The following is a 16,194-nucleotide window of genomic DNA, read 5'->3' as shown; positions in this document are numbered from 1 at the left end:
ACCCATATCTGATAATGACAAATCGGAATATGGGATTGAAAGGGATGTAGCATATTGTGAAATTGTTGGAATTTTTTTTTTTTTTTTAAATTTTCATCTTTAACAACTTATAGTGATTGAAAATGGATGCAACATTGCAACCAAATATTATCCAACTCAGTTGCTTTCAAGACATTTTACAAGGCAAGGAGTGTTTTCTCATTTAACATTAGTTTTAAGGGGATCATGGATTCCAACCCAAAGAAAAAGAAAAGAGGTAGACCATCGATGGAAGCATGGATGTCTTTCACGGGGAGCATAATTGAATATGATCTATTTTTGTCTTTTACTTTGAAGTCAACATTTCTTCATAAAATAATTTTAGACATCATCGGCTCATCAATAATACAATTATGTTGGAACCAAAGAGTAGAGTAAGGGATGAGTTTGAAGTTTCTATATATTGATCCAATCAAAATATATATACAACAAATTTGAGGTGAGGTTTCAGAGTTATAAACATGTTGGGATTAGACATGAATTGCTAAATTTGTCAGATAAGAAAAACATGTAGAAAAATAACACACACAATATAAGAAATTACGTAATTCAACAATTAACCTATGTTTACAAAGTTATAGTGATTTAACTATTTTTAGAAAATATATATACACACACACACAAGATGTAGCATGATGATGCACAAAGTCTAAATTTTGTGATGGTGAAAATATTCCCTATCATAGCAGTAACATTTTTTCTCTATAAAACAATACACCAACCATAATCTAAAACAACAGTATTTATATCTCACACATCAGATTCACAATGAACTAAAAATGGATCAAAGAAAATCTCCCATTATAAATATTAACACTTTTATATTGAGTCGGATTATAATTTGGACTAAACATAAACTAGGTTCTACGTAACCCAATAGAACTTGTGGAAAGTTGGAGCTTGAGTTTTCCTAAAATTCCATTATTCCATGTTGAAAAATTATCATATTTTAGTAGCTGTTGCACTCCTTGCATTTCCTTGGATGGGATGGTTACTGTAAACTCAAAGTTACATATACCATATCAAAGAATGTTTTGGATTGATTAAGTGAATGAAATATTTGGATTCCAATCAATATTAGTGTACTATTTAAAAAGTTGCTAAATTATTTTGTTTTAACTTATCATTATATTAGGAATAGACTTATATTATTCTCTATTCAAAATAAATTATTCATCTATATTCAAAATTTTGATTTTTTACAAAAAAGAAAAAGAAAAAGAAAGAAAGATATATTTAGATAAATGTGCATGGTATGGTATTTAAAGCTTTAGTACAACTCAGAGTCACAGCATATTTTTGGGATCCATATTCCATAAGCATATATATGTTGGAATCATAAAAGTTAGCAATAGCAATTATAGAGATTCCAATTTTCAACACCTTCACATGTGTGAGAACTTTTTTTTTGATAAGTACATGTGTGAGGACTTGCTAGATGAGGATGCGAATGCTGATTAGACGTTACCTTCCTTCCAAAGCTAGCTCACTTGTATACGCTATTCTAAAGCCATATAAACCAAAGGAAATCATTGACCATTTGTTACATACACTGATGTAACACTGCGGTGAGAATAAGGAGTTAATACACAATTTTTCAAGAGAGAGCATGTTGTGATTTTTGTTAATAAATTTGTCTAAAAAGTGTTAAAAAAAGATTCACTAGATTTTCAAAACCTGAAAAAAAAAAAAAAAAAAAAAAAAAAAAAAAAAAAAAAAACTTTAACAATTCTCTAGAATATTTTCTAATTGAGAAAGACAAATGAAATTCGCTAGCAATCAAGAAGATAGCTTACCCATTATTTATGTATGTATGTATTAAATTGTTTAAAAGTTTGAGTATATAAAAAATATGAATTTGACCCCGTAAAGTTAAATATTATAATTTTACCATTTCAAGCAAAAATTGCTAGTTCCACCACTAAATCCACACCTTTTCAATTGCATCATAATGGAAAATCTAAAACATTTTCCATTATAGAAGTTTGTAACAACAACCATACTCCAACGGTTGGCATACTTGTTGAAACAACTTAGATGGAGTAGATTTTTTCACAACTTGTTAAAACATCAAATTATAATTAATGTAAAATGACTTTACATTAACTCATCATATATACAACTTTTATTATACACCAATCACATGTCATCTCAAAAGCAAATTATAATAAGTGCAAAATCATTTTCGCATTGACTTATCATGTATAAAAACTTATATTATGCACCGATCATATGTCATCTTAGTAGTCGCAAGAGCTTTTTTGTCACAAGAAATAAGCAAAATTGTATTAACTTGTCTTCCTCTCCCAATATTTCTTCCCCCCAAAGTTAACTCGATAAAATTTTGCTTCTTTCAATAAGGTTTTACTTTTCTATAAATATATAAAAGTTGTATTTTGGCCTATGCAAAATTCTTTTAAGGTTTTACTTTTCTATATACATTTGTACTTGGACGAACTCGGAATGGATCGAAAACATATATAATGACCAAGTAGGCGAATTTCCAAACAGCCATCTCACATCGAGATCATCCACCGAATACTAGTCCATCTCGAAAAGGAAGGTCTTTGAGATGGTCGAGTATTTAACCATCCAAGTAACATCGATCGTCCTCGTTGGGTTGACCTTGGATATTTCTATATAATGTATTTGTCGTTTAGGCCGTAACAACTAACAAAATACCCCCATTTTTACCTCGTTCCAAAGGCAATTTCTTTCCTTTTCAAATCCATCCTCCCACAATACTATTGTCAAGTCTTTTTCCTTTTCTTCTTCTTTCTTTTTTTTTTTTTTTTTTTTGTCATAGTCAAATAAATTAATAATAATAATAATTAATACTAGACGAGCACAATATATAGTGATGAAACCATAAAGGTAGTCTTAGCGGGAAAAAAAGAAGAAGAAGAAAAAGCAATTTTACAAATCAGCATCGATTTGGTTATAGTTCTAGAGATTTTCATTTTACAAATATATTATTTTTTCATTTTTCACGCTTAAAAATGCAATTAATTTTCTTCCTCAAAAAAAAAAAAAAAAGCAATTAATTTCATCAAATGAAACCGAGAAAAAGTGGGAAAAAAATGGAGCTAAATAAAGAAAATTTAATGAATCTCAATTATGTACAACATGATCCTTCCTATGGTCCCACCGGGAGTAGTCACTGTAAAAGGGATTCTAATGGCTACTTTAGAAAGCAACCTATGTGTTTATAATAAAATAAGTAAGTGTGCAATTATTCTCCTTATTTTTTTAATTATCTTTTTCACCAAGGTGATTTTCTTTTATTCTTCCACCTCTTGTTTCTTTTAATATTTTTATTTGTTTTTGGAAAGTAATGACATATCTCATTTAATTATACTTACCCAAGTATAAAATTCATTACTCATAGTCATAGTCTGTTTGTTAGGCAGGGTAATTATTTAATACTTTATAAAAACAATACTTTAGCCTCTCACAATTCACAAAAGTAAATTCTTTGTGAGATGTGATCTATTGCTCATGAAAGGTTGTATAATTTTTAACCTTATTTTTACCCAATAAATAAAATAAATTAATAGATAAAAGTTCTAACTACAATAATTATTGATTACATTATAGTATCTATTTTTTTTTAATGAAGAAAAAGAAAACCAAAACACCACAACAAGAATATATACTAAATGAGGGTCGGTTTCAAAAAAAGAATATACTAATGAGGGTTGTTTTTGTCATTTAGATAAATTCAATGGCAGTATCGTGATACAAAATAGCAGTTTACGCGAAAACCATCAAAAGCAAGAGAGTGGGCATTATAGTAATTTACTAAAATATTATTACTGACATAAAGAATCCTCAACGTTTGCTACTTCCGCGTTCGAAACAAAGCCTTTATAAACGGAAGTGTGTTCTGTTCGTTAAAGCAAAACCAGAACCATAACCAAAACCAAAACCAAAGACATACTAAGAGAGAGAGAGTGTGTGTTTTTTTTTTGTGTATTTTAGAGAGAGAAAGTGAAAGCAAGGAATCCCAGTTAGCTAAGCTAAAGCTAAACTCAAAGGTAAGTTTACAGAGTAATATAAATTTCTCATATTTGTTTTGATATCTGGGCAAGTTTTCTATCAATTTTTCTTTAGTTAATTTTATAGTATTGTTTTGGGTGTTGAGAAATGGGTTTTGTCTAGGAATGAATCTTCAAGGAAGGAATTTTGATAAAATGGTATTTTTTTCAAACATACATTTGACTTGGAATTTTTTTTTTTGGTGACTCTTTGATTGTTAGTTATAAAAAAGAAACTGTTTTTTTGTTGACAATGAGGAGGATGATTTTGTCAAAGATTTAGATTTGAGTAGTTAAATTTAAAAATTGGGTAAATGTTTAAGGATCACTTTTGGTTTGAAAAATGGTGAATTTTTCTCTGATTGTTGAAAGGTGTTTTTTTTTTTTTTTTTGTTGGTCTGTAAGAGTTTGGTTTAAGGATTTGTTTCGAAGTATGGATTTCTTTTCCTTTTCAATCTAGTTTGTGATTTTGTATGTATGAAAGAACTGAAATTAAAGTAAAGTAGAGGATTCAACCTTAAAGATGGTTTTTAGCTTGTAGTTCAGAAGCACCTTTTGCCATTGGCTTTCCATCAGCTTATTGAACCATTAAGTTCAGAATCAAACTTTTGGGAAAATGTTTGGGACTTACCTCCAAGCAAGTTAGGGAGCTGGTTTTAAAATATTGCTGGATTAAAAAAAATGGTGCTTTTTAAAGAAAGTTTGAAAATTGTAAATTGAATAGGTCAGAACAAGTGAAATAGAAGTCAGATTGAACATGTCCCCAACTCATTGTATAGGAATTTGAAGTGCTTATTGTCAATCTGTTTTTTATTGTATTATATATGACAGTAGTTGATTACCTCAGCTGAATTTTGTGATAGATTTGGTGCAGAAATAGGCAAATAGCTCTCAGTTTCTTCTCTAAATTCAGTCTCATGTCTCCTTTTTTTTAATTATCTTATTTTCAGCTTGCAGATTGTGGAACCTATAATAGGAAGTTAAACTTCTTCTTCCTCTTTATCCCCTTCAGATTGAGAATAGATAAATGGGTTCGCTGTCAGAACCAACATCTGAGAGCAACTATAGCAAGCCCCCTGGAATCAGATTCTTGGAGTACATCAAGGGAACCAAACTTTCCTACAAAACCCACCAAGCAATTGTTTTGATTGTAACATTTTTAGCATATGCAAGTTACCATGCCACTAGAAAAACCACAAGCATTGTTAAGAGTACCCTTGATCCAGAATCATCAGATGTGATATTGAAGTTCACCCCATGGAGGACATCTTACTCTGAGAAACCAGCTAAACTTTCATGGAAAGCTGGGGATGGCTGGGCTCCATTTAATGGACCAGATGGGACAGCATTGCTTGGAGAACTCGACGTTGCTTTCCTTGGGGTTTATGCTCTGGGAATGTACTGCTCAGGTCAATTGGGTGATAGATTGGATATAAGGATCTTCTTAACTGTGGGAATGGTGGGAACCGGTTTGTTTACTTCACTCTTTGGTGTTGGATATTTTGGAAACATTCATTCTTTTTGGTACTTTTTGGTAGTTCAAATGGTTGCTGGTTTGTTCCAATCAACTGGATGGCCTTCAGTGGTTGCAGTGGTTGGTAACTGGTTTGGGAAGAGCAAGAGAGGGCTAATTATGGGTATATGGAATGCTCACACTTCCATTGGAAACATCACAGGTTCCTTGATTGCGTCTGCTCTATTGAGCTATGGATGGGGTTGGTCCTTCGTTGTGCCCGGTCTCATGATTGTATTCATTGGTTTGGTGGTTTTTCTTATATTGCCTGTTAATCCTGAGTCTGTTGGAACTGATAAAGAAAATGATGAATTGCATTCTCCTAAGAAAATTGGCGAGGAAGTAACAGAACCTTTGTTAAATTCAGAGACAGTGGTTAAGGAGAAAGCTGTGGGGTTCATAACAGCATGGAAAATTCCAGGAGTTGCTCCTTTTGCTCTTTGCCTTTTCTTTGCCAAATTGGTTGCTTATACATTTCTCTACTGGCTTCCATTCTACATTAGCCACACAGGTATATTAGCTTTTTTGCATTTTTGTTCCTATGATTTGGTTCAATTTGCATGCATTTTTAGTAAATGAGTCTTCTATGAGTTACTGGACTAAATGAGTCTTCTATGAATTAGCTTGAACACACGATTCTCATAGTTTTAAATCTCAACTATACTCAATAACTTCTTGACAAGTTATTGGACTAAATGAGTCCTCTATGAATTAGCTTAAACACTTGTCTCTCCTAGTTTTGAATCTCAACCATACTCAACAACTTCTTCACAAAATTTGTTATTGGCATCCAAAGTAACGCCTTGATCAATTCTCATTTCTGTTTTTTCATTTTGCAGCTATTGATGGAAAGTATTTATCTAGCACCACAGCTGGAGACTTGTCTACATTGTTTGATGTTGGTGGTGTGCTTGGAGGAATCCTAGCCGGTCACATTTCTGATCGCTTAGGTGCCAGGGCCATAACAGCTGCAAGTTTCATGTACTGTGCTATTCCTGCTCTCTTCTTCTATCGAAGCTACGGACATGTTTCCTTGACTGTAAATATCATTCTCATGTTCATCACCGGCATGTTTGTTAATGGGCCATATGCTCTTATAACAACAGCAGTTTCAGCTGACTTGGGAACCCACAGTTCACTAGAAGGTAACTCCCGGGCACTGGCAACTGTAACGGCAATTATAGATGGCACGGGCTCTGTTGGGGCTGCTATAGGGCCTTTAATAACAGGTTATATTTCCTCTACAAGCTGGAGTGCAGTTTTCACAATGTTGATGGTAGCAGCTCTAATTGCAGGGCTGCTTCTAACTAGACTAGTTGTGGCCGAGGTGGCTGCAAAGATAGAGGAATCAAGATCACAAGGGGGGTCTGCATCAAGATCTCCAGTACAAGCACTTGAAGTGTGAGTTTTTGGAGGGCTTATAGTGCTACTACTTGTGTTGTACATGTGTGACTTGTACATAAGCTCCAGTTCACAGCCTTTGTTGAGTCTGGTCACTATATTGAAATGAGGATCCGTGTGTTATGGTTAAAGAAAGTGAGGATATTTTTTAACCTTCTCCATCATTTGGTTTGGTGGGGGGTCCAAAAATGTGGAGAGGGTTGAGGCATCCATTGTACATTATTTGTATCTCTATCAAATAAATCATATATATAGCATCATCCAGAAGGATAACCAATTACAATCTGTACCATTTTCTCTCAACTGGTTTGCCTTGTTTAGAGCTGCATCTTTTGAACAACTTATGTTCAATAGTGCCTGTGCTTGGCTTCTTTACTTGGTTTCAGTCACTTGGGGAGTTAAATTCATCTCAATTTTCAGGGAAGATGCTACAGTATAGAACAGGGTAGGCTAATTGGCTTTGTTGCTTTAGTGAATTGAGCTCAAAAGTTGAATTGTAATCAAGAATGTGAATTTCAGTTGTTTGTCATCAAAATCCTTTGTATCCAGTACAAACACAAATATTTTACAGATTCAGAGAGAGTAAAAAAGTTTACACCAGTGTTGTGACTTTTTTTCTTTTTTTGAGAGTTGAGACATAAAAAGAAGTGCCTAAAATGATGATGCACTTCCTTTCACACTAGACAAAGGTCTGAAAAGAATTCCCACCTCACTTATCAGTCTAAAAAAGGTGCAACAACTTTAGCCCCTGAAAGTAAAAAATGGTCCACACATAAGGTTACATGCTTCAAGATCAGGTGACCAAAAAGTATTAGGAGGTTTGTGAGCCCAGCGTTGGCACTGATTCGTGTAACATGTGCAAAGACCATAATCCATTCTTGTTTTTTTCTCAATTAAAAAAATTCAATGCTTTGTAGTTTATACATATGGAGGGAGGACAAAGAAAGTTGCCGATGAAGTGGGAACCAAAGAATATAGTATGTAGCACCACAAAATAGAGGTGATATATGGTGTTTTCGGTGTATGTATTTCCTCTCTCACATGAGGATGGACTTCACAAGTGTGAAGTCCACTCTCATATAAGAGAGAAGATACATGCTCGAGGTGGTATATGGTATTTTCGGTGTATGTATCCTTCCTCACACATGAGTGTGTACTTTATAAGTGTGAAGTCTACTCTCATATGAGAGGGAAGATACATGCATCGAAAACACCATATATTTTCTCCTTAAAATGACCCCGCCAAACTTTCTACTTTTGACCTACAGAACCATATGGTAAGAGACTCAATTACCTATCATGAATAGTCCATGGTGCAGATTGTTTTGGTGAAAAGAATTAAAAAAAAAAAAAAAAAAAACAAAAAGTAGAAAAATCTTCCTTATCCAAAAGAAAACACATGGTATTCTCCATTCAAATAGAATAGCTACTAGTTTTTCCATCATGGGTTTCTTAAGTGAAAATGTTACATTAGCCATTACACAACTACATTATAGGTGAGTTTGGATTAACCCTTTTTTTTTTCTTTGATCTTGTTAGTTTATTTGTTTATGAATAGTTTTAAAGTCTCACTTTTAGACACATGACACCAAAAGCAGATTTCAAGAGGTATAAATATTAAATAAACCAAACTCTATAAAAATAAAACTCTTGCTACGAGAAGGAGTATGTCTGTTGTTCACGTTTCTATTATTTTGTGACTTTGTGTGGTAAGAGCATCTCCAATAATCTATGTAAACCCAAAATTCTCTCTATAATAGAGAGTGGAACCCAAAAAAAGCTCTCCAATGGACTCTCTATTTCTAGATTTTTTTTTTACTTATGAACAGTAGCTCATCAAGTCTGATGAGCTACTGTTCACTCTTCAAATGCTTTTTTTCTATTATAATAATTAGGTGTTGAATAAAAAAATATTGAAAGATGTGTCGTTATTAAAAAAAAAATAATAATGAATAAAGAAATAATATTTAAATGAGATAAAGAATGTGATAGAGAATCTGTTGGAAGTGTATTTGAAAGAGTGAGTGACTAAAAAGTAAAAGTCACTGTTAATTTTCCAAATAGTACAAAAATTTTGAGATTCTACTGGAGATGCTCTGAGGGACTATATAGTATATAGTTTTCTGTGCTATTACCAATCCCAATTGATCTCTATCTAAAACTCACGCGGGCTTGAAGAACAAAGAACAATGTGTTGTCAGAAATTAAAGACTATTTTTTCTTTCTCTTTCTCCTCTAGCAAATTTGATAATTTGTGTTTCCACGTATGTTTAAGCTAATTGGATTAGCATTAGGCACATTTCCTCCTGTCATTTATTTTTTTTAGTTGACAAAGGAGTTAAAGGAATCCATATTTTCAGTAGTAACATTACGAATGCATTTCAAATCAATTAAAATTTTGGAAATTTTGCTCTTAGGGAGTCTCATACGTAAGTTTGAAAGTGGATTAAGTTGGGTGTTTGAGAAAATATATAATAAAAAATAGAAAGAAGAATGTGGCCAACACTTGAGAATTATGATGGGGATCATGCTAACCAATTCTGAATTAGATGACAAATATTTAGGTTCGGTGAATGTTTTTGCTTATCCATCACCAGGCTAGTGTTAGTATTGGTTTGTCATGACTTTCACGGTTTAAAGGCAACAAAAAAATTTCATAATTGTTGATGCAGCTTATTGGGATTAACAGATAATCAAAATGGTGTTACTGATCGGCTAATGTGAATGAAACATTACAATTACAATAATCACAACTTGCTAATATGAGAAATTGTGAAAAATTAACATTATTCACAAGGGGATAGTGCAACAAATAGTGTAAAAATGATTACTTTATAACTTATTAAAGTACTTAAAAGTCAATATCAGTTTTTTTATCAGTCACAAATTAGATACTTAAAACGAGTGGTAACCACTACATATAATGACTCGTATAAGTATTAACCAATAAGATACCAATTGCATTGGAAGCACAAATTAAAAGATTAGTTTTTGTTTAGTGACCTTATTAAATTACAATATCTCTAACTCTAATCACTAGGTTAAAAAAAAAAAAAGGTTTAACATCTTCATCTTGTGATTCCTTTAGTTATTGACTAATATATATTTCTCTTTCTAGATATATATATATATATATATATATATATATATATATAATAACTCCACGAGATCATCACACATTCACACTATTATTATGGGGACCACTAGAATCCTTCTCTCTTTTCAAATAAATTCTTGCTAGAAATTTTTCTTCTCTCTGTAGGTCATATAAGATTCTCAGTTCCTACACCGAATCTCTCAACATCAATTAATATATCTGAATTTAGGGATTAGCATTTTCATTCAATTATATGTGTAATGTGATTGTTTGTGATCACGTTCATGCATTCAGATAGATAGCATTTCTTTGTTTTTTTAATGTTCAACGTTTTCAAATGTAGTTTGCTGGTCCAATTCATACATATTTTTGCCAATTTTTGTTTGCATTAACAAGGTAGTCGACACCACTGCACACCCTTGTAATGATGGTTACTGTACAAGTATAAGTGCTTGTAAGGTGTGGAGGGCAAGGGCTGGAGTTCAAGTCTCTAGAAAGGAGCTTCGCACACATATACACTTAGATTAAGTTAGAGTAGAATTTATATCTTGTAAAAAATAAAAAAAAAATAGCCAACATTATTGACAATTAAATTTAAAACCACATAGTGGATAGTAATATTTCAACTTCTACCCATAGAAAACGCAGATTCATTCCCTTTAAAGTTTAAAATAGTTTTTAACCCAATTCACTGTTCTTTTTTAATTTTTGGATTTTAAGAATTCATTTTTGTCTCCTCATGTGTGTAAGGTGGCTAAGTGAGCTGAGGTGGCAGAACAATTGGAATGGTTGTCAAATAGATTGTGAAATATTTTTGAACTTACACATATTAATAATTTAATAAAATATTTATAGATGAAAAATGTTAGAATTACAAAATTTTTTACGATTTATTAATATGATTTATTAATATGATGAGCAAATAAGTAAAAAAATGATGTCAACCATTTGCCCAAATAAAAACTAATAAGAATGTTATAAAATGTTATAAAATAGTTTTTGATGGTAACATTACTCTAAATAGATATAAACTTTTTTTGACAATGCAATCATTTACTTTCTGATTTCAATGTAGATCAGACCCCACATCATTTCATAAGGAGATGCCCAAAATAAAAAAAGAGGTGTTGCTGGTTTTTTATTACATATTGGAATGTTTCGTTGAAATAATTCAATTGTTACTAGTGTGATTAGTTTTGCAGTCCAAAATTTAGCGCCGTGGACTTGGACATTGAAGTAGAATAGGGTATATTCCCATTGCGGATTCACTAGGTTCGGCCCAGTTAACAGTGTTAAACGTGGGATATATATAAGCAAGCAGGAAATTTTATTAAAACACCACAGTCCCAGTTGCAGGACCCCAAGCCCAAAGCCCAAAGGCTTAAGCCGTGAAAAGAATCTACACATTAGCCACTAAAAAACAATAAACAAACCCCACAAAAAGGCCTTGTTATACAGTGCAGACGAAGGAGTAACTCCAAGTTATATTCAAGGAAGTAATCTCCCTTAAATCAGCTACTCAAGTTTTAGCTTCCCATGTTCTGATTCTATGAACAATATACTTTCTTCAGGTTTGATCAGTTCACCGTGAACAACTTTGTTTCTTTGAATCCAAATATGGTAAACAGTAGCATGGCAGCTTGCTAGCAATCCACAATTTTTTTGTTTAAGGAAAACTTTTATTAAATTCTAAAAATAGACCACTTACATAGGATGTATATGCAGTTTACAAGAACAAGCATCAAGCATCTCAAACATAGTATCAAAGACATATAGAGGATTAACTCATCCACTCAAATAAAGATTTGAGAAGAAGAAGCTTTTAAGTTCGTGCACTGATTTCTCCCATCTCTCGAATGTCAGAGCATTTCTCTTTGCACTATAGGTACCAGATAAGACAATGGGGAATTGGGCTCCAAATTCTGTGACTTCTAATTCCATCCAGCCTTCGGTTCCAACTATTGAGGAGATCCTCCTCCCCATCTGGCATAACCCACATAAACCGAACAACATAAAAATCATGCTCTGTAACTCATAAGCACTAGGGCAATGAAGAAGCAAATAATTTACATTCCACACACGGCCCCCCCCTTTTTTTCCCTCTGCAGATTTGCACATACAACACCAAACAATAACAGGATATTGAAGAGATCACACATAGGCTCCTTAAGTTATCAATGAAGAAGCAAAAGACATTATAGCATATTATTTACCAGAAGGATAGGTTCCTCAACAAAGCTAAATGGTTAAAAGGGCTTTCAGCTGTCACTACAGAACAGTTGAGACAAAGGCCTATGTTGAGTTTGGCTTAGCAAGAAATATATAAAGTCATAAAACATGCCAATATATAGAAGTGATATATAAGAAATTCCATAAGTGTGTGTGAGTGACCCAACAAACTCACACACAATCACTCACAATAAACTATACAATCAATGCAACAAAGAGCTTAAATGCAAATTCGATGAAATGCTCAATTGCCTTCTTTTGGAACACCCAAAATTAATAAGAAGACCTCACTCCACAATTCATGCCCTTAGTATTCCATGCCTCAAAAGGCTAAGTGCAAATGAAATGCCCATTATATTGCCAGATATGTGCTTATCAAAATAACAACCACATATGCACAAAAGCAGCTGATCAGCATCCAAATCCATATTGCAAAAGAAACAAAATAGACAGACCCATAGCCCCTATTCTAGCTGTAAGGACATCAACCATGAAAATCTCACAAAAGTGATTGTTGAATTGAAGAAAGCAACATGAAACTCCTATGTTTAAGCTTGATAATAGGCCATGTGCGCCTAGCCACAATTTTAGGTGATAAGGGAAGAGCACCATGAAGACCTTTGATGGGAGCACATCTAGGGTTGAATATGAGCTTTGACTCTATTATAGGCATCGGTAAATAAATATTATCTAAGTTTGTACTTTCTAATTTCAAAAACGTTGAATACTCTCCACCAGTCCTCCGTTCCTGTTAATGCTATAAGAAATGTGTGTTGTGGCACCAGTAGAGTATAAACTACTTCAAACTATAACTCGATGGTGTTCTTTCAATGATTCTACATGGTTGGATATTAGTGACCTAAGTTGAGATTGCCAAACATTGATTATTGAACATGGAACAACACCCCCCCCCCCCCCCCCTCTTCTCTCTCTCTCTCTCTCTCTTTTTATATTTGGTAAGTTACATAGGTAACTAGTGAGTGTTGAACCCACAACCTCTCCCTCCACCACTAGATTATCAACATTAAAAAACCCATTTGGAAAGTGAAAAAGGAATGGAATGAAATGGATCTTAATGGGAAGAAATAAAATGGTTATAAGGGAATACACATTCCATTCCATCCCCTCCATAGAATTCCTCCCAAAAGTGGGAGAAACACCCATTCCTTTTAATGAAATGGAGGTGAAATATCAATGTTATCCCTAGTTTGAGAAAAGACTTTTTTTTTTTTTTTTTTTGATAAGTAAAGAAAATTTTATTCAAAGACATAATAATGAGTCACCCAAGTATACAGGAAGTATACAGCAGGGGACCAAAATAATCAAATACATAAATTACAAGCATCCATCAAATCATAGACCGAAAAAATAGAATGACTTCCGATGATAGACATCCAATTTGATAGAGTTTTAAAGAAAAAAAGTTTTAAATCAATTACAGTCCTTTCAGAACCTTCAAAACACCGGTTGTTTCTCTCCCGCCAAACGCACCACATCAAACAATGAGAGACAGTCATCCAAATAACACCATTACAATGATGACCAAAATTTCCTTGCCAACATGGAAGGAGCTCAACCAGAGTCTTTGGCATTGCCCAGTAGATACCAAACAAGGTGAACACCATAGACCACAACTTATAAACAATAGGACAATTTAGTAAAAGATGGTCTACCGATTCTCCATTACTTTTGCACATAGACATATAAAGGTGAACAGTATATCAGTAAAATTAAAAAAATTCTTTCATTTCCATTTATTCTTTTATAAATACTAAATACACTATAGAAAATACACAATATTCCTTCTATTTTCCATTCATTTATGATTTAACCATTAATTCTTTTCTAAACTCCCAAACATAGCGACTGTCTACATGGGTAATCCAAATGGAAAACAAATATTACAAATAGACATACAAGGTCTACCAAATACATAATGACATTGCTAGAACCAGCTCCTCAAACTTTTTTTTTTTTTGATAGGTAAAAATAATATTATTGAAAAGAGACTACGTCATGAAAATAAACACGAAGTAGCATAAAGAATTACAATGGGATAATTTCTACATATGAGTTGACTCTATGAAGGAGTGAATAGAGTTAATATCAGTAAGACCGGATACAAAAGACCACTCGTAAAGAGAACAAATGAAGGATACATGTATTTGAGAAGACATGCACTCCACATCTTCAAAAATACGCCAATTTCATTCCCTCCATATAGTCCACATCAAACATAAAGGGATAAGATTCCAGATATCCGAATTAGGTCCACAACATTGCCACCCGCATAATAAATCAAGAATCTTCTCTAGTAAAACCCATTGAACCCCAAATATCCTAAAAATAAAACTCCATAACTCAAAAGACATGCTAAGGTGAATCAAGAGGTGATCCACAGTCTCCCCACTACAACGGCACATACAAAACCTACTCACCATTGAAAAGCCCATCTGGATGAGATTCTCATTCTCACAGGTGAGAATCTTTTTCCAAGCTGCTGTCCAGCTCCTCCCCCATTTAGTAAATTCCCTAAATCAACTAACTTGTACAAATTCTTTTCGTCATAGTGTGTTGTCCTACATCTACCATATATACACTTCTATGTCAGCAGTTTCAATGATTTCTTCAAGACAATAACTCGTCCTTTCTGTAAAATATGTCATATTGCTTTCTCCCCCACAGAGTTAACCCATCAGAATTGAGAAACCCTCCATTCCTTTATTTCAATATGTAAATAAGAATTTTACTGAACTATACTACTTCATGTACACAAAAATGAATCTCAAAAATTCAAGAATGGAGTAACAACTAGTAAAACCCCGCGCCCGACACCAATCAAACAATAATCTAGCAAACAATTCTATCAAATTTGTCCCTGAAATTTCCAACTGAAATCCAAAACCTTAAAAATCATATACACCTACTGTTCGGTCCGGTTCGGTCCATTTACAATATTCTATTAAAAAAAATGTAAAAACACAATCTTTTTTCTCTTTTTGTTTGATAAGTGATTCCAAACTATTATTGATGTATAAAAAACACTGACTTTACACAATTTTCACAGTCAATATCTGAATTCAAAAAATAAAAAATAAAAAAATTCACTGTATTCCTCTAGAATTCAAAGTAAAGAGTTTATCTTGAAGACCTGGTTGGATTTTGGCAAGACGGGGTCGGGTCGGGTCGGATCCTAGCCATCGTCGTCGTCGTAGTCGGCCTTGGTTTTGGGCTTTCGGTACTTCTCTTCGACGAGCTTGGCCTTGTAGAGGGCATCGTGGGTGAGCTTCCTGATGTTTGGAACGGCGTAGTTTTGAGCTATGTATATTCCACACACCGTCCCTACTATGAACGAAAAGCTACTCTTTATGATTCCCATCTTCCAAAGTCAACAAAACAAAATTTGGGTTTTTTCGATTTTGATTAAAAAAAAAAAAAAATTGGGATTTTTGTTTTTGGGGGCTGAAGAAGAAAGAAGCATGAAAGACTCCGGAAACATGAGCTGAGCATAATGGGTGCTACAGTGTGGTGATCTTGATTCTTGACTGGTATATTATGGTATAGGGCCCATGGGCCGAGCCCATCTAGCTTTGTACATCAATGGCCCTCGGATGTACTTTATTCTTTTATTAACTAAATAGGTAATTCATGTATAATTTTTTTTTTTTTTTTGGTGAATGACACAACTATATACATATTTTTATATTATAAAAAAAATAATGGATTTCAGTTAACTTAAATAATAAAATCTTTTCCCAGCTGTAAATTGAAATTTTATTGTATTTTGTGGGATAGGGCCTGTTTGGTCTTGCATCTCAAACTCACATTTTTACATTTTAAACAACATTATACACATTTTCACACACATTTTCATCCAC

General features: G+C 33.3%; 2 protein-coding genes across 3 annotated transcripts; one reads left to right on the top strand and one right to left on the bottom strand.

The window, feature by feature from the left end:
• Window positions 1-3,938: 3,938 nt before the first annotated feature.
• Window positions 3,939-7,263, top strand: LOC115961014 (putative glycerol-3-phosphate transporter 1). 2 transcript variants are annotated; one of them, XM_031080067.1, is made up of 3 exons: window positions 3,939-4,076; window positions 5,089-6,100; window positions 6,429-7,263. In XM_031080067.1, the coding sequence occupies exons 2-3, from the start codon at window positions 5,104-5,106 to the stop codon at window positions 6,992-6,994; spliced, it is 1,563 nt and encodes a 520-aa protein (XP_030935927.1). In that variant the 5' UTR covers window positions 3,939-4,076; window positions 5,089-5,103; the 3' UTR covers window positions 6,995-7,263. The 2 variants fall into 2 exon arrangements, with proteins under 2 accessions (XP_030935927.1, XP_030935926.1); XM_031080066.1 differs by having other exon boundaries at window positions 5,027-6,100.
• Window positions 7,264-11,731: 4,468 nt separating this feature from the next.
• LOC115959253 lies at window positions 11,732-15,828 on the bottom strand. Its single transcript, XM_031077592.1, has 2 exons — window positions 15,468-15,828; window positions 11,732-12,070 (listed from the first exon to the last, which is right to left on the bottom strand). Exon 1 carries the CDS (start codon window positions 15,693-15,695, stop codon window positions 15,510-15,512), a length of 186 nt encoding a protein of 61 aa, XP_030933452.1. The 5' UTR covers window positions 15,696-15,828; the 3' UTR covers window positions 11,732-12,070; window positions 15,468-15,509.
• Window positions 15,829-16,194: the final 366 nt, after the last annotated feature.

The sequence above is a fragment of the Quercus lobata genome, chromosome 9 (assembly GCF_001633185.2).
Source record: "Quercus lobata isolate SW786 chromosome 9, ValleyOak3.0 Primary Assembly, whole genome shotgun sequence".
NCBI lineage: Eukaryota > Viridiplantae > Streptophyta > Magnoliopsida > Fagales > Fagaceae > Quercus > Quercus lobata.
The sequence above is the reverse complement of the archived record's forward strand: the minus strand, read 5'-3'. Positions and strand labels throughout refer to the sequence as shown.

What these genes read in the sequence shown, in the direction of transcription:
- LOC115959253 (XM_031077592.1), bottom strand. Translation starts at nt 15,695, where the DNA reads ATGGGAATCATAAAGAGTAGCTTTTCGTTCATAGTAGGGACGGTGTGT.
- LOC115961014 (XM_031080067.1), top strand. Translation starts at nt 5,104, where the DNA reads ATGGGTTCGCTGTCAGAACCAACATCTGAGAGCAACTATAGCAAGCCC. An exon ending in ATTCTACATTAGCCACACAG is followed by an intron (nt 6,101 to 6,428) that starts GTATATTAGCTT and finishes TTCATTTTGCAG; the next exon opens with CTATTGATGGAAAGTATTTA.